Below are 17,159 nucleotides of genomic sequence, written 5' to 3' on the forward strand. Positions count from 1 at the left end.
CCGCCCCGGCCTGGCCCCCCCTTCCATATCCGCCTGTCACTCGCTCACTCATTGCGTGTTTCCATGAAATAAAGGCGAGAAACATCCGCCTGGGCCCGGCTCGCTGCCGCCGCGGGGCCCGGCCGGCCCCGGCCTCGGCGCCATCATGGCTGCGCTGTCATGGCGGCCGGGCGCTGTCATGGCGGCCGCGCTCTGTCTCCTAGCAACGCTGCGGCCCCGCCCCCCCACAGGGGAAGGTGTTGCCGAGAACCGCCAGTTCTCATTGGTGGCGCCGCCGGCAAGGCCCCGCCCCCTCCGCGCTCGCATTGGCCAGCCCGGGGGGGCGGAGACGCGGAGCGGGGATCTTCACGCGGGCGGCGCGGGGTCGGCGCGTGTGCAGAGGGGAGTGACGTAGGTGGGAGCGGGGTCCCCCGATCCCCGCCTCGGGACCGGGCACCGCGCGATCGGGGGATCCCCGGGACCGGGGGGGATCCCTGGGATCGGGGTGGGGGATCCCTTTGGAACGGTGGCTGAGCAGGATCGGGGGGGATCCCTGGGATCGGGGGTCACGGCACCGGGGCTGAGTGGGATCGGGGCGGGGGGGAGGGGGTCCATGGGATCCGGGCTGAGCGGGATCGGGGGATCCCTGGGATCGGGGGGGGGGTCCCTGGGATCGGGGGTCCCCGGCGCCGGGGCTGAGCGGGATCGGGGCAAGGGGGAGGGGGTCCATGGGATCGGGGGATCCCTGGGATGGGGGGGGAATCCCCTGGAATCAGGCTGCGCAGTACGGGTTGGAGGGGCGGGGGGGTGTGTGAGAGGGTCCCCTCGGTCTGGGGTTATGAGTGCAATGGGGGGCATCCCCTAGGACTGGGGGGATCCCCGGGATCAGGTTGAGCGGGATCAAGGTGGGGGACATCCCCTGGGGCAGGAGGAGTGTGGGATCAGGGGGGAGATCCCCCAGGCCTGGGGCTGTGCAGGACCGTGGGAGGGAATCCTCCAGGGATCCCCACTGTGCAGGTGGGGGGTCAGGAGGAGGTACCCCCGGGGTCAGGGCTGCGTGGGATCAGGCAATCTGCTTCCCCCCCGCCAGCGTGTTGGGGGACCCCTCGTCTCCCCAGATCCGTCCCACACCAGGATCCATTCCCCACCGGGGGGGGCTGGATGGAGGGATAGGGATTCGTTGGGAATCTGGGCCGGGCTGGGATCTGCCCCTGGGGGGGGATCCACTGCCCCAGGCTGGGATCCCCCTCCTTCAGGATCCCTCCTGCATCGGGATCTGCCCCTTCCCAGTCCCCAGCAGGATGGACCCTAATTCTCTCTCCTCGTCCCCAGGGATGCACTCACAAGTGGGGGGGATGGGGAGGGCAGCACCCCGGGGGGGGTCCCCGTGGGTGCCGGGATCCCTTGGGTGCAGGATCCCGAGGATCTGTGTCCCGCAGGCAGGGATGCGGCCGGTGGGGGCCCTACGGCTGGTGCGGTTCCGGGGGCCCGGGGGGGCTGAGCCCCGGCTGGGGCTGGAGGAAGGTCCCGGGGGGGCCCTGCTGGACCTGAGCGCGGCCGAGCCGGGGTTGCCCCGCTCCATGCGTGCCCTCCTGGAGAGCGGCCCCGCGGGGCTGGCAGCTGCACAGAGGTGGGTGACACTGTGGTGGCATCAGCGGCACCGGCACCACCGCTGGCACCGCCACCGAGCCCCGGGATCCCGGCAGGGCACTGGAATCGGGGCGTCACCGGGTGTCACGGGGGGCAGTGCAGCTGCTGGCGCCTGTGGGGGACCCACAGAAGGTCATCGCCGTGGGGCTCAACTACCGCGACCACTGCCTGGAGCAGGATGTCAAGGTCCCCAAGGAGCCCATCATCTTCAGCAAGTTCCCCAGCGCCATCATCGGCCCCTTCGATGACATTGTGCACCCCGAGGACAGCAGCGTGAGGAGCCCCTGTCACCCCTGTCCCCATGCCCCCCAACCAGGGAGTGCTGCCCCCTCTTCCCCCCCCAATACCCCCATTTCCCCTTGCAGGAGGTGGATTGGGAGGTGGAGCTGGCTGCCGTTATCGGGAAGGAGGGGCGGCACATTGAGGTAACACACACACACACCCCCCCCCGCCCCGCTGTCCCCCTCCTTGGCACCTGTCCCCACCCCGGTTAAGCAGGCCCATATTGTCCTCCCCCCCCCCGCCAAGGAGGCATCAGCAATGGACCACATCGTGGGCTTCACGGTGGCCAATGACGTCAGTGCCCGGGACTGGCAGATGAAGAGGAATGGGAGGCAATGGCTGCTGGGGAAAACCTTTGACACCTTCTGTCCTCTGGGTCCAGCTCTTGTCACCAAGGAGGCGGTGGCAGGTGAGGACAGGACAGGGACGGGATGGGGACAGGACAGGAGCTCTTTCCTGGCTAACACAGGAGCCAGCAGGCACAAAATTTGCCCCAAAGCATCCAGTTTTTTTCCCCAAGGAGGAGTGTTTGGGGTGGCAGGGGTCCCACCCCACTGTTCCCATGCCCCTGCCGTGGTGTGACGTGTCCTCTCTGTCCCCACCAGACGTCCACAACCTGAGAATCCGCTGCAGTGTCAACGGGCAGCTGATGCAGGACAGCAGTACCAGCCAGCTCATCTTCAAGCTGCCCAAACTCATTGCCTGGATCTCCCGGTAGGTGCTGGGGAGGGGGACAGTGAGGGTGGCACTGCTCCCCTGGGGACCGCTGCTGACACCTCCCACATCCCCCAGGTTCGTCACGCTGGTCCCCGGGGACATCTTGCTGACAGGAACCCCGCCTGGTGTGGGGGTCTTTCGAAAGCCCCCCGTGTTTCTGAAGGTGAGGGAAAGGCAAGGAGGGACTCGAAATAGGGTTGGGATGGCAGCACGGGGACATAAAGGATGAGGGGACAAGGCGAGCCACTGTGTCCCTGCCCCTTGCAGAGAGGAGACGAGGTGCAGTGCGAGATAGAGGAGCTGGGCACCATCTGCAACAAGGTGGTGTGAAGACAGAGACGCCAAATCTTGCCCCGATTCGGCTGCCTTAACCGCCCCTGGCGCAATAAATCCACCAGCTGGGTCGGTACCTGCTCCCAGGTTTATTGGCGCCGGCAGCTCCTGATTTTACCGGCACCGTTGGCTACGGCTGGGACAAACTGCTGGATAAAGGCTTGCAGCTTGCCACGGCTGGCACTGGAGTGGAAGGGCTGGGCAAGGTGGAGCAGGGTGCCGGTGGGGGTCCGCACCTCCTCCAGTACCTGGGGAGGGAGAGGAGCATCACTTGGGGGGCAGGCGGAGAGCTGGGAGGGCTGGCAGAGCCCAGTCACACTTACCCCCATCTCCTTGAAGGTCTGGAGGGAGCTGAGGGCCAAGCTCCTGTCTGGGTGCTCTAGAGGGAGAGAAGTCCCTGAGGGTCACTCTCATCCCACCCCCCGGGCACCCCAAGTCTGGCTTTGGGGGGTGCTGACCCCAAACAGGAGGGAAGCCCCCTTTTTCCCCCACCCTGACTTACCGAAAGGATCTTCCTCACTCAGGAACTGCAGCAGCGCCTCGACATAGGCTGGCTCTGGGGTGGGGGACACAGAGTGAGGGTCAGACCCCAGCTCCTGGGGGGCACAGCCCCTCTCCAGTCCTGGTGCGGGGCCAGGGCTGCAAGGGAGCTTCGGCCATGCCTCAGTTTCCCCAAAAGCCAAACCAAGGGGTGCGAGTGTGGGTGAAGTAGTTGCCCACCCCGGGCTGGGGTCCTACCGGGCTGGGGCCAGCTGGGTCGGTCCAGGAAAGTCACAGCTCTGGCGTAGGTCCTCAACACAGGGCGCAGGAGCCGGCAGAGGAAGAGGAGGAGGCCAGGAGAGTCCTGGGGCTCACTGAGCTGGAGGGGGAAGCCGGAGTTTGGGGAGACCAGTCTCACCCTGCCATGGCAGCAGCCAGGGGACACCCCCAGTACCTTGAAGCAGCGCTTGGGGACCTCGTCCTGGCTGTCACTGTCACTGTCGGTGAAGTCCATCCCTGCCCAGGGCCGCCGACTGCAGAAGGGGCGCGGGGCCAAGTCGCAGACCCAGCGCTCACTCTCCAGCTGCAGGGACAAGGTATCACCTTTGACGCCACCACACCGGTGTCCCATCCCCCCGGCAGTGATCCCAACCCCATGTCCCCTTCCTGAACAGGACCCTCAGCGAGGGCTGAGCCACCCATCCCCAGCATGAGGGGGGGATTCCAGGGGGGGCACCCACCTCTTCAGCCTCCAGCAGCCCACAGAGGAGCAGCTTGTCCAGGATGTCCTGGCTCCGGCAGTCGAGGGGCTGGCAGGGCTGGGGGAGAGGAGGAAAGGGGCTGGGCTCCCCACAGCCAGACAGGCAGTGGTGACAGGCCACTTCCACGCGATGGCAGTGCCACTCTGCGTCGCCAACCCCTACCTGGAGTCCCAGGAGATTTGGGGGCAGCAGCCGGAGCAGCTCCAGGATCTTGCGGAGCAGCTCATCCTGGCTGAGCACGATGCCGGAGGGTCTGACAGTCACCCCCAAGAAGGGCAGCATCTCCATCAGCAAGGCATGAATGGCACAGGCTGCCGGGAAAGTGGCGTCACCGATCCCCCCGGTGTCACTGATCCCCTCCCACACCTCACTCCTCACCTCCCACCACCTCGCTGGCGAAGATGGGCAGGATGGCAGCGCTGTGGTGGCCCAGCTCCCACAGGGCCACCACTGAGGCCTCAGGGACCACCAGGATGTCACCGATGGGGGCAAGGTGGTAGAGGGTGAGCTGGGCTTGGAGCAGGGCCAGGCTGTGCTGCACCAGGGCACGCAGCTGCCCTGAGAAGCCCACATCATGGTGGCGCAGCAGGATCTCCTCCAGCAGCCAGGCGAAGTCCCGCATCAGCCGGGAGAGGAAGACACCCTGGAGGAAGAAGAGAATGAGCTGGTCCCTTGCGTGGCTCTGGAAATCTTGCTCCGAAGGAGAAGAAACCCGGACACCTCCTTGTCTCACCTCCTGGTGCTTGTGCAGCAGCAGTGCAGCCGTGATCCCCACAGCCATGACAGCAGAGCAGGCAATGCCATCTGCCAGGAGGGGAGAGGTGCTTGTTAGCAATCGGACTATCAGCCCCCCACCCCAAGCCCAAAGGGACCCCCTCACCACTCAGGGAGTGCAGGCCCAGCTTGGTCACCAGTATTTCCTCTTCTACGCCTAAACCGGTGGCCGCTGTAGGGCTGGGACTCCAAAGCTCTGCCTTCTTGGTATCCAGCTGGCTGGGGCTGGAGAAAACAGGGCGAGAGGGATGAGAAAGCAGGGCCGGGAGCAAGCGTGGGGGGCAAGATGCTGGCCCAATGCCCAGTGCTTGCTTACCACGTGCCAAGGATGGTGGGCAGCAGCAGCTCCTCCAGCCGCTTCCCCCTACAGCTCTGCTCGATGAGGTTTTTTGCCGCAAACTCCTGGGAGAGAGGCAAACCTAGCCTGCTGGTGCTTACAGCCCTTGGCGCCAACAAGCTGACTTCATCCCTTGGGTCCCCAGGGCCCACAAGTGCTGCTCCATTGCCCCCCAGCTTTCCTGGTGGTGGGCTCACCAGATCCCCTGGCCAATACCAGATGCCCTGGAGAACACTGGATACAACCCAGACCCCTCCATCCACCCCACAGGGGGCTGCACAGCCACCATCACGGCAATAAACCCTCTGGGACTGGCCAGGAGCCGGGGCCACCAGCCCCACTGCCATACCTGCAAGGAGAAGGGCTGGGCGAAGTCCACCCGGGCACAGCCATGGCTCCGGCGCAGGGCCTGGCAGGTGGCACGGAGGCAAGTGCCGAGGCCGAGGGGCTGCGCGCCACACTGGGAGGAGAGGGGACCAGGGCATTAGTGGGGGGACAGAGGCAAGTGCCGCTCCCCAAGGATGGGCCTGGCAATTTTGAGGGGGGAGGGGGGGAGGGGGGGGGCGATGGGCAAAGCCTCTCACCACTCCCTGCCGCTGCAAACCACCGGGGACCACATCGTAGGCGATGCCCACAGGGACCAGGAGGACGTCAGGGACGGCACCATCCCGCACGGCTCGGTACACCATGGTCAGCCACTGCCGGGCAGGGGCAGAGAGGTGCAGGGCCAGCAGGGGTTCCTCCAGGAAAATAAGCAGAGGCTGGCGGCTCCTCAGCACCTCCTCCATGTACTGGGGGGAGATGGGGTGAGGTTGGGGGTGCTGGGAGCTGCTAGCACCCATCGCACAGCCACACAGCTCGGCCCTAAACACCTTCGCTGAGTGCTTTTGGATCTCGGGAGATGTTTCATCCCTCCCGATGCTCCAGGCAGGACGTACCGTAGCTAGGACAGCCCCCGGGAGCCCTTCATCCTGGTCACTCAGTGTCTGCTCCATCCTCGACGGCAGGAAAATCCCTCCCAGGCGGGTGAGCAAGGTTCTGTGGGGGAAAGAAGCCACCACGGGCACCCACCTTGCATGAGGCAAGGTCCGCCCAGCTCCCCACCATGGCTCGGGGCTTTGCGAGTGCCCCACGCCCGTGTTTCTGTGCCTTACCGGAGGCGAGGGCTGCAGACCTGGCCGCCCACCGTCACCCTGGGCACCCCCAGCCCCTGGGAGAAGAGGACGAAGGACAGGAGCAGCCCATCCAGCAGGGATTTGTGGGTCGAGAGGAAAACCAGTGGCACGTTGGGCTGCAAGGAAGGGAGCCAGGGCTCAGCGCCCAGCATGCCAGCGGCAAGGCACAGGGCAAGAGCAGCGCCTGGGGCTACCTACCGTCCTGGCGGCCCTCAGCACCATCGCCAGCTGCCCCCGGTGGAGCTGCACACTGAGGAAGAGCCGGTTCAGGAGCTTGAGCAGAGCCCAGTTGCACAGCCTGCAGGAAAACAAGCAAGTGAGCAACCCCACGGGGGCCGGGGCTGCCCCCAAACTCCCCCACAGACCTTATCCAGGCCACCCTACCCTGCCTCAGTTTCCCCACCCAGGCAGAAAAGCAGGTTGCATGAGACAGCTCAACTCAAAATGTCACTTCTCAGCTCCCGTAAAGCAAATAAACAGCTTTATAATAAATTAAGTTAAAACATTAAAGGCTGGATGTGACAAGACCACCCCCTTCTCCCCCGGCAACAAAAGCTGAAGTCAATTACCCCTCCATCTCCCTGTCCTCCCGCACGCTGTTTACGAGAAGGATCCGAATGCTTTTATCCCCTGGATAATTTCTTCCCTTTAAATACTTCAGACTGCTCAGAGGGTTCTTTTATTACAGCTCAATCAGACAAGCAATTAGGCTACAATGCAACCTTTAATTGCCAATTTCTCAATGACAGGAGGAAAAAAAGAGAAGAGGGGAGAGAGAGAGAGAAAGGAAAAGTTCCCTTTTACTTTGCTTTGCCTTCCATCCTCCCAGTGTTTTTCCCTCCCCGCCCCTCTCCTCCAGTCCAGTGTCAGATCCCAGCTCCCTGGAAGGAACTGGGGGAAATATCCCCAGGGAGCTGTACGGGACCCCAAAGGATCCACGTGCATCTCCCCCAAAGGATTCCTGCATCCCCCCATCCCCAAAAGGATGGCTTGTGGGATCGAGGCACTGAGACACCGCTCAAAGCCCATCTGAAGGGCCTTAATACACATATTAAGAGCACAAGAGACCTGGAGTGGAGAAAAGGGACTGGAAATGCGCCAGCCAGGCACTGGGATCCCTCCAGGAGGAGGTGGGAGGTGCTCATAAAGGGGGATCCGCACCCACGACCCTCCCCAGGGAGAGAACGCACACCTCAGCACGAGAAGGGAGAGCGGGGCCTGGATTTCAGCCAGGATCTGGAGTATTTTCTCCTTCCACTGCTGGTGGGATTTGCTGTCCACTCTCGAGCCACAGGACCAGCCGGTAGCAACATTCTGTACCCTGGGAAGAGTGGATGGAGAGGAGGAGGGAAGCAGGAGGCAGAGTGAGGGATTAAGCAGCAATCTGCATTACAGTAATTACAGCCTCCTGGCTGCCAGCCTCCTGCTGCGTAATTACCCATGGCGACAAGTTAGGTGACAGTTGCCTGGCAAGGCTGTATCACCCCAGACGGGGCAAGACCGGGAGAGCCCTGGGGGCATCCTGGGGCAGAGCCTGGAGATGGGAGAGCTGGGTCCCCATCAAACCAGGGCACTGGTCCCTCTAGGGGTGCTGAGGCCTGGGGGGGGAAGGTTGCAAAGTCCCTTCCTTGGGGGGAGTTTTGGGTAAGGGCACAGCAGTGAGGAGGAGCCAGCAGGTTCCTTTCTGCTGGGCACAGACGAGTGCATCCCTGGCTCCAGTGACCAAATGGGATCCGGCAGGATCAGGGGACAATGCTGCAGCACCCAGGTTCTCCCCAGGGTGAGGGTGACCCTGGAGAGCCCCTCCGGCTGCTCCCACCTACCTCCTGCTGCGGCAGATCCTGGCCGGGAGGTCCCCAGGGGTGTCCACAGGAACTTCCCAGCCCCAGATGGCGAGGAATCCACAGACCCTTCGGACCAGCCAGCCCCGGTACCTGGGCAGGGAGACAGCCAGCCATGTCCCAGTGGTCAGAGGCTTTTCCAGGGCACTCAGCCTCCCTCAAACTGGCTGTTTGCCAAAATTTGAGATATTCTTTTTTTCCCCTCCCCATTTCACAGCTGGGAAAAGGGAGGCAGCAGCAGAGCAATGCTCTGGGCCACCCCAGTCCTCAGAGTGTTGTCCCCAGGAAACCTGCAATAGCTAGAAACATGCAGGGGATGCTGCAGAGGTCCCAAATCGGGGACTCTTCCAAATCTGCCCCCAAACCAGAGCTAGGCAGCACCAAAAAGGGACGCAACCGAGGTTTTAGATACAGCAGAGCGTGTGGCAACCCTGTGACAGGGCTGCAGGTGGCCAGAGAGGGACACAGGAACTTCAGACCACCGTCTTTCTGCTTGTGATCTCAGCCACCCATCACTGGGGTCTTTTTAGCCATCCCACAACTCCCGAGTCGCTGCAAGCAGAGATGAATTATTCAAAGGGTTTCAAAGCTGGGATATTTGAAGCTGAATGGAGTATAATGACCCGATTTGGAAAAATACAGTGCGAAATCGCTAAGCCACCAGGGACCGCTCTGAGAAGGGGAGAGGAACCGAAGGACCAGCACCTCCGGAACAAAAAATATCTCGGGCATTTGGCAAGGAAATGGCTCCCGGGCTCCATGTCAGCTCCTAGGCCGGGGGAAAGGCTGGTGGACACCAGCTGAGGTCCAGCGCTGGGGCCCGTGGGGAGGAGGAAGAGCAAGAGGGGTCACGGACTACGCCACTTTGCCTCTCCCCAGGGGCGCCGCGGGCTGCGTGCGTGAGCTTGTCCTTGTGCCGAAGCCAGGGCAGAGAACGAAAACACCCCCGGCCCTCCCAGCGAGCTCTTCCCAACAGCATCAAGCCTTGTTTAAAAAAAGAAACAACCCCAAATCCTTGACTCTGCCTTCTCCTCCCAGCCCGAGTGTGACAGCGACCAAGGAACAGAGCAAGCCCTTGCCCCTCTGCTGTTATTAACACTCTGCACTTGGAGATGCAGCTTCCAGCCTTTGAAAATATAACTAACATTGCTCCCTAATTAGTCCAAAAAGGAGTTAGGATAACAGAGAGGTGTCCCCACGCTCCTGTGTGGCAGGAGAAGGGATTTCCATGCAGATTTGGACAAAAACCCGGGGAGTGGGGGGAAAGTGGTTTTCCCAGCATTCCCCGGCAGAGACCTCGTCCCGTCCTCACCTTGTGTCCTCCTCCGTCACCCGGATGACGTCGCGGAAGCCGAGAGAGGAGAGATGCTTGTGGTAGAATCCATCCTGGAAGGAAAGAGCGGGTCTGCCTTGGAATGAGGGGGGAAGGTTTTGGCTGCGCTCGCCCCGCTCCAGCCCCGGGCCCTTTGGATGGGGCCCGTCGTCCTCTTTGCCAGCACCCAGGGACCCCACACTCTTACCCAGCTCTTCGGGGTGCAGGTCTGGCAGCAACGCCCCGAGAACGGACGGTACTTGCCCAGAAAAGGAATGAAAACTTCCAGTTTCTGCCCCGAATCGCAGACCCAGTTTTTCATCTGAGGAGGGAAAGACAGACCGGGGGAAGCAAGGAAAGGCACAAACCCTGCACACCCTGGGAACACCCGATGGTGGCAAATGCTCCCCAAAACGCACTCACGCTGCGGGGAGAAATCCCATTACTGGGGAAAACTAAAGCAAATTTATCTGGGATGGAAGTGGCTGCTGCCAAGGGGAGTCTCCAGCTGGTTCCCCCCACCAAGGGGACACTGCCCCCCACCCCAGCCGCGGAGTCACCTACGTTTGGGTCACCAGAGGAGCACGGGGACCCAGGTCCGGTGGGATCAGCACCCCAGGGGAGCTCGGGCAGTCGATTCTGTGCAGGGACAGGCCCTTGGGGACACGTCTGGCACCTGGAGCTCAGCTGGGGGGGACACAGGCAAGAGGAGGTCAGCGAGCGGCGGGGGGGACGCAGGGGGACCCTGGACCCCTTGTCCTCATCCCCATAACCAGAGCTGAGGGGCAAAGCAGTGATGTAGGATGGGACCCACAGGGTGCTGCGGGAGTGAGGCACCCATCTCCCCACTTTGCAGGGAAGGAACCTGCTCCTCGGTGGGGCAACGGATGGTTTATAGCGCAAAAAGAGAGGGGGAAAAAAAAAAAATAATGCGCCAAAAAAACCCTCGGGGAAAAGAATTTATTCTTCATAATCGAGCTGCAGAGCTGCTACAATTGACTTTTCCCTCCCACACCCTCCTCCCCCTGGCACGGAGATGCCAATTTGCACCCAAAAACCCCGAACTGCCGGGATCCTGACCCCCAGCTGGCCTCAGTGCCTGCCCCCCCCCACACTGGGCTGGGGCACCAGGAGAGATCCCCCCTGCAAGGTGTCTGGGGCTTTTAAATCACATCTAGTAGTCACAGGGTAGTTTTCAGGAATTATAAGGAACTTTTATTCCCTAAAAAAAAAAAAAAAAAAAAAAAAGAGAGAGGAAGGAAGAAAACAAAAATAGCTTGTTTTTAAAAATGTTGCTGGGGGGGGTAAAGAAAAGCGGGGTTGGAAGGAAGGAAGGAAACCCCAGTGAGGTTTGGGACCTGTTGGGAATCTCCACAGGGCAAAGCTGTGGAGGGATTTACCGGGAGGTGCTCATGGTGTGGGGGGGAAGGGTGTTCCCCCGCTTGTTTGGGGATCGCAGCATCCCCTCGGTGCTCATCCTTGTCCCCAGGGAGTCACCTACCTCTGGAGGGGCGGTGCTGGCAGCCTACGGTGCGGGGTCGGGGGGACACGTCCCCAAACCAGGAAGAAGAGGAGCTGCTGGGGTGCTTGAGCGTCCTGGAAGAGAAAAAAAAAAAAAGAAAAAAAAAAAAAGATGACAGAAATGGGCAGAAAGGCCTATTCTTGAAGGTTTGGGTTACTCAGAGGGGGTTGCTGACACCCCCCATGTTCTATAGGGCTTCGGGGGGGGGGTGGTGATGGGTAACAGACCCCACACGCCCTATAGGGCCTGGAGGGGGGAGGGTAAACACTCCTCACACACCCTATAGGGCCTCGGGGGACCGGGGGGGGGGGCAATACCTCCCCCCCCAGGCCCCACATGCCCTATAGGGCCTGGGGGGCTTAAACACTCCCCACACACCCTACAGGGCCTGTGGGAGGGGGACAAACACCCCACATGGGCCCCACAACACCCTATAGGGCCTGGGGGGGTTAAACACTCCCCACACACCCTATAGGGCCTGTGGGAGGGGGATGACACAACAGGAACACCCCCCACACCTTACAAGGCCTCGGGGGGCGAGCGGGGGGGCAATACCTCCCCCCCAGGCCCCACACACCCTATAGGGCCTCGGGGGACGGGGGGGACAAACACCCCACATGGGCCCCACACACCCTATAGGGCCTCGGGGGACGGGGACGGGCAAGCAACACCTCCCAAGGCCACCGCAAGCCCCCCGCCCCGCAGGGCCTATGGCGGTGCCTCCCCCGCCGGCCCCCGCTCTCACCCGCCGCAGGCCCGGCCGCTCCGCCCCCGCAGGGCCCGGCCCAGGGGCGGCCCCCCCGAGCCCGGCCCTGTTCCCCCCACCCACCCCCCGGGTCCCCACCGCGGTGACCCACACCCCCGGGGCACCAGTCCCGGCCCCACCATGGGGTCCCAGCCCCATCCCATGTCCCCGTCACCCACAGGGCCACCAGCCCCTACCCCGGGTCCCCATCACACCAAGGAACATCAGTCCCAAGCCCATCATGGGGTCCCATCTCAGGTCCCCAGCAGCCCCCCCATCCCTGGTCTCCATTGCCCCTGGGGGCATCAGCCCCAGCCCCATTATAGGGTCCCAGCCACTCCCCAGGTCCTCATCATCCTTGGGGTCATCTGTCTCAGCACCACCACAGGCTCCCAGCACCTTCCCAGCTCCCCATCACCTTTGAGGACATCAACCCCTCATCCCTGGTCCCCATGACCCTCACAGACATCAGCCCCATCCCAGGGTCCCAGCCTCTTCCCAGGTCCCGGTCACTCTTGGGGACACCAATCCCATACCAGGTCCCCAACACCCCCAGGGCCATCAGTCCCCCATCCCTGCTCCCTATCTCAGGTTCCCATCACCCCCAAAGACACCAGCCCCCCATTGCTGGTCCCCATCTCAGGTCCCCACCAGCCCCAGGGCCACCAGCCTCCGTCCCTGGTCCCAATCCCATCCCAGGTCCCCATCACCACAAGGAACACCAGCCTCAGCCCCACCACAGTGTCCTACCCCCATCCCAGGTCCCCACCATCCCCAGGGCCATCAGCCCCCATCCCTGTCACCCCCCAGAGCCACCACCCCAGACCTCAAAAACCTTAAGGAAGCAGCAAGGAACCAAGGAAGCCCAAACGGGCCAAATCTGCCTGAAAACACCCCAAAAAAGGCAACGTTTTTCACCTGCCAGGGCTGATGTTCTCCCTCCCCCTTCAATCTGCCTTTAAGTGCAGCTGAGAGCTTTTATCCCTTAATCGTCCTCCGGTGGGGAAATAATAAGGGGGGGGGGAAGAGAAAAGACAAGAAAAAAGGAAGAAAAAAAAAGACAAGAAAAAAGGAAGAAAAAAAAAAAAGAAAAAAGGAAAAACATAAGAAAAAAACCTTATTTACTGGGAAGGGAAGGGAAGGGAAGGGTGGGGGTGTGTGTGCTGCAATAGCTGGGGGGTTCAGGGGGATTTTAGGGGGCAAGAAATAAAGGGGGAGGAGGCGTTTTGGCTGGATCCTGCCGGCCCTGAGCCCGTCTTCACCGAAAATGGGCCCCTTCGCCATTTTTCTGGCTTTTTCTCACTTTTTCTCCTATATTTTTCTGGCTTTTCCTTGCTTTCCGGGGGACCCTGATAACAGCAAAGCATGTTCATGCTGAAGAAGAATGCACCCAGAGACCCTTTAAAATAGCACCAAAAAGGGAAGATTTCAGGACACCCGACCCATTTTTGTTTTATTTTTTTTTTCTTTTAAATTTGGAAATATTTTAAGCAGAAATTGGCTGCCGCCGTGGCTATGGTTACCGTGTCTTCCCAGCTTTTATTGCTCTGCCATTAAACCCAAATACAAATAAAAAGCTTTCGCGGCCATTCCCAGCGCCTTATTTTTAAATATTTGAATGAGAATGTGCATTTTTTTCCCCTGTCAATAAATAATTTCCTCCCCCTCGCCTTCGCGCCTGACCTTCCTCCACCAGCAAAAGTGGCCAAATTTTGTCAAAACTAAAAATAAAATAAAAGATCACGGGAGGGATCATGCCGAGCACTGGGGCTTTGGGCATGTCTATTGCATTATTATAATATCTTATTATATAATTAACTAGTGTTAATTAAAAGCCCTGCACAGAGGGCAAGCCCTGGCAGAAGTAGGCTGAGCCCTGGCAAGAACTCATTGCACCTCAGAGAGTCGTCCACACTCCCTGCAACACCAGTTTAAGGCAGTGCCTCCGTACTGGTCCCAGTTTGGGTCCTTAGCCCACCCCAGCTTGAAACCAGAGCAGCGCCCAGACCTCAGCAATTAATATTTCGGCTTAATTAACCTCCTCCTCCCACTGCTTCCCCAGCGCCAACAAGGGGACGCCAATTATCCCGGTGGTGATAACGTGGGGGCCAGCAGGTCAATGGCACGGCGGTTTCACCAGGGGGGGGTCAGCCTCCCCCCAACCCATTTTAACCCATTTTTAACCCATTTTAACATAGTTTAACCTATTTTTTCAGAAAAAAGCTCCCCCCACTTGAATTAATTTCCATGGGCCTTTTTTTTTTCAGTGAACCCGGAATATGCAGGGGGAGGTGGGGGGAAATAAAGGCATCGCCATGGCAACCTGCAAGCTGTTTTGGGGGGATCGGTGGGGGGAGAAGGTCGGGGGGAAGAGCTGGCAACGCTGCCCTGGGCGGGGGGGGAAGGTGTGGGTCCTGCTGGGGACCAGCTGGTCCCATAGGGCCATTCCCAGCCCCACACGACCATGCTCCGCCCCACAGGATCATGCTGAGACCCCCCAGCCCCATGTCCACCCCACGGGACCATGCTGAGACCCCCAGCCCCATGCCCAGCCCAGCCCCACGGGACCATGCTGAGACCCCCAGCCCCATGCCCAGCCCCATGGGACCATGCCCAGATCCACAGGCCCCCACACCCAAGAAGATCACACTGGCCCCACATCTCCCTCCGTGTCGTGGGGCGCGAAGCAGCCGCCGTGGGTGCAGCTGTGGGGCAGAGAAGCTGCCGCGGGATGTGGGGCTGGGGGCTGGGAGTGGGTCCAGCCACTGGAGGCTGGGCTGGCGGGGAGCCATGGGCTCAGCGTGCGCAGCCCCACGGCCCCGGCGCCGTTCGCACGACCTCTCCCACCCCCAGCATCCTCCCAGCGGCCGCCCCGCTGGGATGGGAACCGGCTGCCCGGAGGCTCGGCCAGTTGTGGGGACGGCGGTGAAGTCCTGCCATGGGTCAAGGAGATGGGGACACCCCTGCTGCTGCAGAGGGGAGCCGTCCCCGGGTACGTCCCCCGGTGATGGAGGGGGGGGGCACTGGCAGGGGAATGGGGGCACCAGCATGAGGCATGGTATACTGGTGTATACTGGTGCGGGTCACTATATGCTGGTGTGGGTCACCATGCACCATCATGAGTATCGATGCACCGGTGTGGGTCACGATACCCTGGTGAGGGTGACCGTACGCCGTGGGTCACCACGCGCCGCCGTGAGTCACAGCAGAGCAGGGTGAGTCACAACACACCGCTGTGGGGCACAAGACGCCACCGTGAGTCACGACACAGCAGCGTGGGTCGCGATCCCCTTCTGTGGGTCACGATACGCCAGCGTGGGTCACAGTGCTCCACAGTCACCCACGGTCACACTCGGGTGGGTCACACTACAGTGGTGTGGGTCACAACCCCCCAGTGTGGGTCACAACCCACGATCCCCCCCTGCAGCCCCCGACATGCGCCACTCTCACCTGGGGTGGGCAGCACAACCCTATACGAGACACCCGCGAACCCCCACCCCAGTAGGGCTCCCCCGGAGGCCACGCTCCGTCCCCGTCCCCCTGCTGGGTTGAATGTCCCCAGGGCTGGTGGCAGCAGCTGCAGAGATTTATACTTTGGGGGGTTTTGGTAGTTTGTTGTTTTTTTTTCTTGAATTATCATTATTTCTTCCTTCCCGGGCGCTGCCATAAATAACCGCCCCCCCCCCAGACATCGTGTTCCCGCTCCGACAGCAAACATTCCTGCCGCTGCCGGCTGTCACGGGCCACTGCTCCTGTCCCCAGTGGTCCCCTGGGATGGGGAGGGGGGGGGACAAACAACCCCCAGCTCCCTCCGCACCCTCCCCTTGACAAAAAGTGACATTTTTTTCTTATTACAAAATATCTTTTATTGTTAAAAGGCCACGGTGCCACTTTGGAGGGGGGAGGCTGCCGGGATGCCACCGGGCATGGGGACAAGAGTGGTGGCATGTGCCCCCCCCAGCCACCCCCATGGGAAATGTGGGGAGGGAAGGGCAGGGAGGACCCCATCGTCACTTTGGGGGCACCCAAACCCCAGGGGTGCTGCAGGCGGTGAGTGCAGCCGGGGGGAGGAGGAGGAGGAGGAGGATGGGGGGGGGCAGAGCCCCTCACCAGGGCGTCGGGGTGCGGCGGCGGCAGAGGAGGCGGCGGAAGGCCCTGCGGAAGTCCTGGTTGAAGACGGTGTAGATGACGGGGTTGAGGGAGCTGTTGCAGTACCCGATCCAGAAGAAGAACTGGAAGACGCTGTTGGGGACCTTGCAGCGTCGGGGACAGAGTGCGCCCAGGCTGTAGAGGAAGAAGAAGGGGAACCAGCAGAGGACGAAGACGCCAATGACCACGGCCAAGACGAAGGTGAAGCGTTTCTCCCTGTTGAGCTGAGTTTTCCTCCGCCACGGGTTCAGCGCCGGCGGCCCACGGGCCAGCACCACCCGCCCCGTCCCGGTGGCCAAGGTGTCCCTGGGGCGTCCCCCGGCCGGCGGGGACGTCCCTGCCCCGGGGCTGGGGGACGCTGGGGGCTCCTCGGGGCTGAGCAGTGAGGTCCTGTCTGCCGGCGGGCAGGTACCCGGAGGGTCCCCGGCGGTCGCGGGGGTGACATTGGGTGGCCTCACCCCCGGTTTGGTGCTGGCGGGGCGGGAGCGGCGCTTGGCGATCAGGTAGATGCGCAGGTAGACGAGGATCATGATGAGACACGGGGCAAAGAAGGAGCCGACGCTGGAGGAGAGGACATACCAGGCCTCCTCGTTGAGCTTGCACTGTGGCCGCCCCCCTGCCGTCGCCTTCTTCTCCCCCTTGTAGACCAAGGGCGGGAGGGAGATGACGGCTGCGATGGTCCAGACGATGAAGATGCTGCACTTGATGCGCCGCGGCGTCCGCTTGGCGTTGTACTCGATGGCACGAGTGACTGACCAGTACCGGTCCAGGCTGATGGCACAGAGGTGGACGATGGAGGAGGTGCAGAAAAGCACGTCCAAAGCCAGGTAGATCTCACACCACGTCTTCTCAAAGTACCAGTAGCCCAGCAGCTCGTTGGCCAAGGAGAAGGGGATGATGAGAGTGGCCACCAAGATGTCGGCGGCTGCCAGCGACACCAAGAAGAGGTTCTGGGGCGCCCGCAGCGAGCGGCTGCTCAGCACGGCCATGATCACCAGCACATTGCCCGTGATGGTGAAGAGCACCAGGAAGGTGATGGCGGCGGCGATGGCGGCGGTGGCCTGCACCGAGTACCCACCCTCGGGGCCCGCCATGGGTCCGG

General features: G+C 61.7%; 3 protein-coding genes across 3 annotated transcripts; 1 reads left to right on the forward strand and 2 right to left on the reverse strand.

The window, feature by feature from the left end:
• The first annotated feature begins 349 nt into the window (after positions 1–349).
• LOC141475794 (oxaloacetate tautomerase FAHD2B, mitochondrial-like) lies at positions 350–3,133 on the forward strand. Its single transcript, XM_074164309.1, has 8 exons — positions 350–394; positions 1,419–1,609; positions 1,686–1,902; positions 1,995–2,054; positions 2,158–2,320; positions 2,517–2,625; positions 2,704–2,791; positions 2,896–3,133. The coding sequence occupies exons 2-8, from the start codon at positions 1,425–1,427 to the stop codon at positions 2,956–2,958; spliced, it is 885 nt and encodes a 294-aa protein (XP_074020410.1). The 5' UTR covers positions 350–394; positions 1,419–1,424; the 3' UTR covers positions 2,959–3,133.
• Positions 3,051–15,345, reverse strand: LOC141475654 (glycerol-3-phosphate acyltransferase 2, mitochondrial-like). The gene is made up of 21 exons (XM_074164102.1): positions 15,321–15,345; positions 9,850–10,010; positions 9,642–9,715; positions 8,312–8,422; positions 7,681–7,809; positions 6,687–6,786; positions 6,468–6,604; positions 6,252–6,351; positions 5,901–6,104; positions 5,663–5,773; positions 5,293–5,378; positions 5,083–5,201; positions 4,936–5,006; positions 4,581–4,845; positions 4,365–4,513; positions 4,182–4,259; positions 3,896–4,024; positions 3,700–3,820; positions 3,464–3,517; positions 3,285–3,340; positions 3,051–3,209 (listed from the first exon to the last, which is right to left on the reverse strand). Exons 1-21 carry the CDS (start codon positions 15,343–15,345, stop codon positions 3,051–3,053), a joined length of 2,439 nt encoding a protein of 812 aa, XP_074020203.1.
• A 669-nt stretch (positions 15,346–16,014) lies between these two features.
• On the reverse strand, positions 16,015–17,151 carry ADRA2B (adrenoceptor alpha 2B). The gene has a single exon (XM_074164301.1). The coding sequence runs from the start codon at positions 17,149–17,151 to the stop codon at positions 16,015–16,017; it is 1,137 nt and encodes a 378-aa protein (XP_074020402.1).
• Positions 17,152–17,159: the final 8 nt, after the last annotated feature.

This window comes from Numenius arquata, chromosome 26, assembly GCF_964106895.1.
Source record: "Numenius arquata chromosome 26, bNumArq3.hap1.1, whole genome shotgun sequence".
Taxonomy (NCBI): domain Eukaryota; kingdom Metazoa; phylum Chordata; class Aves; order Charadriiformes; family Scolopacidae; genus Numenius; species Numenius arquata.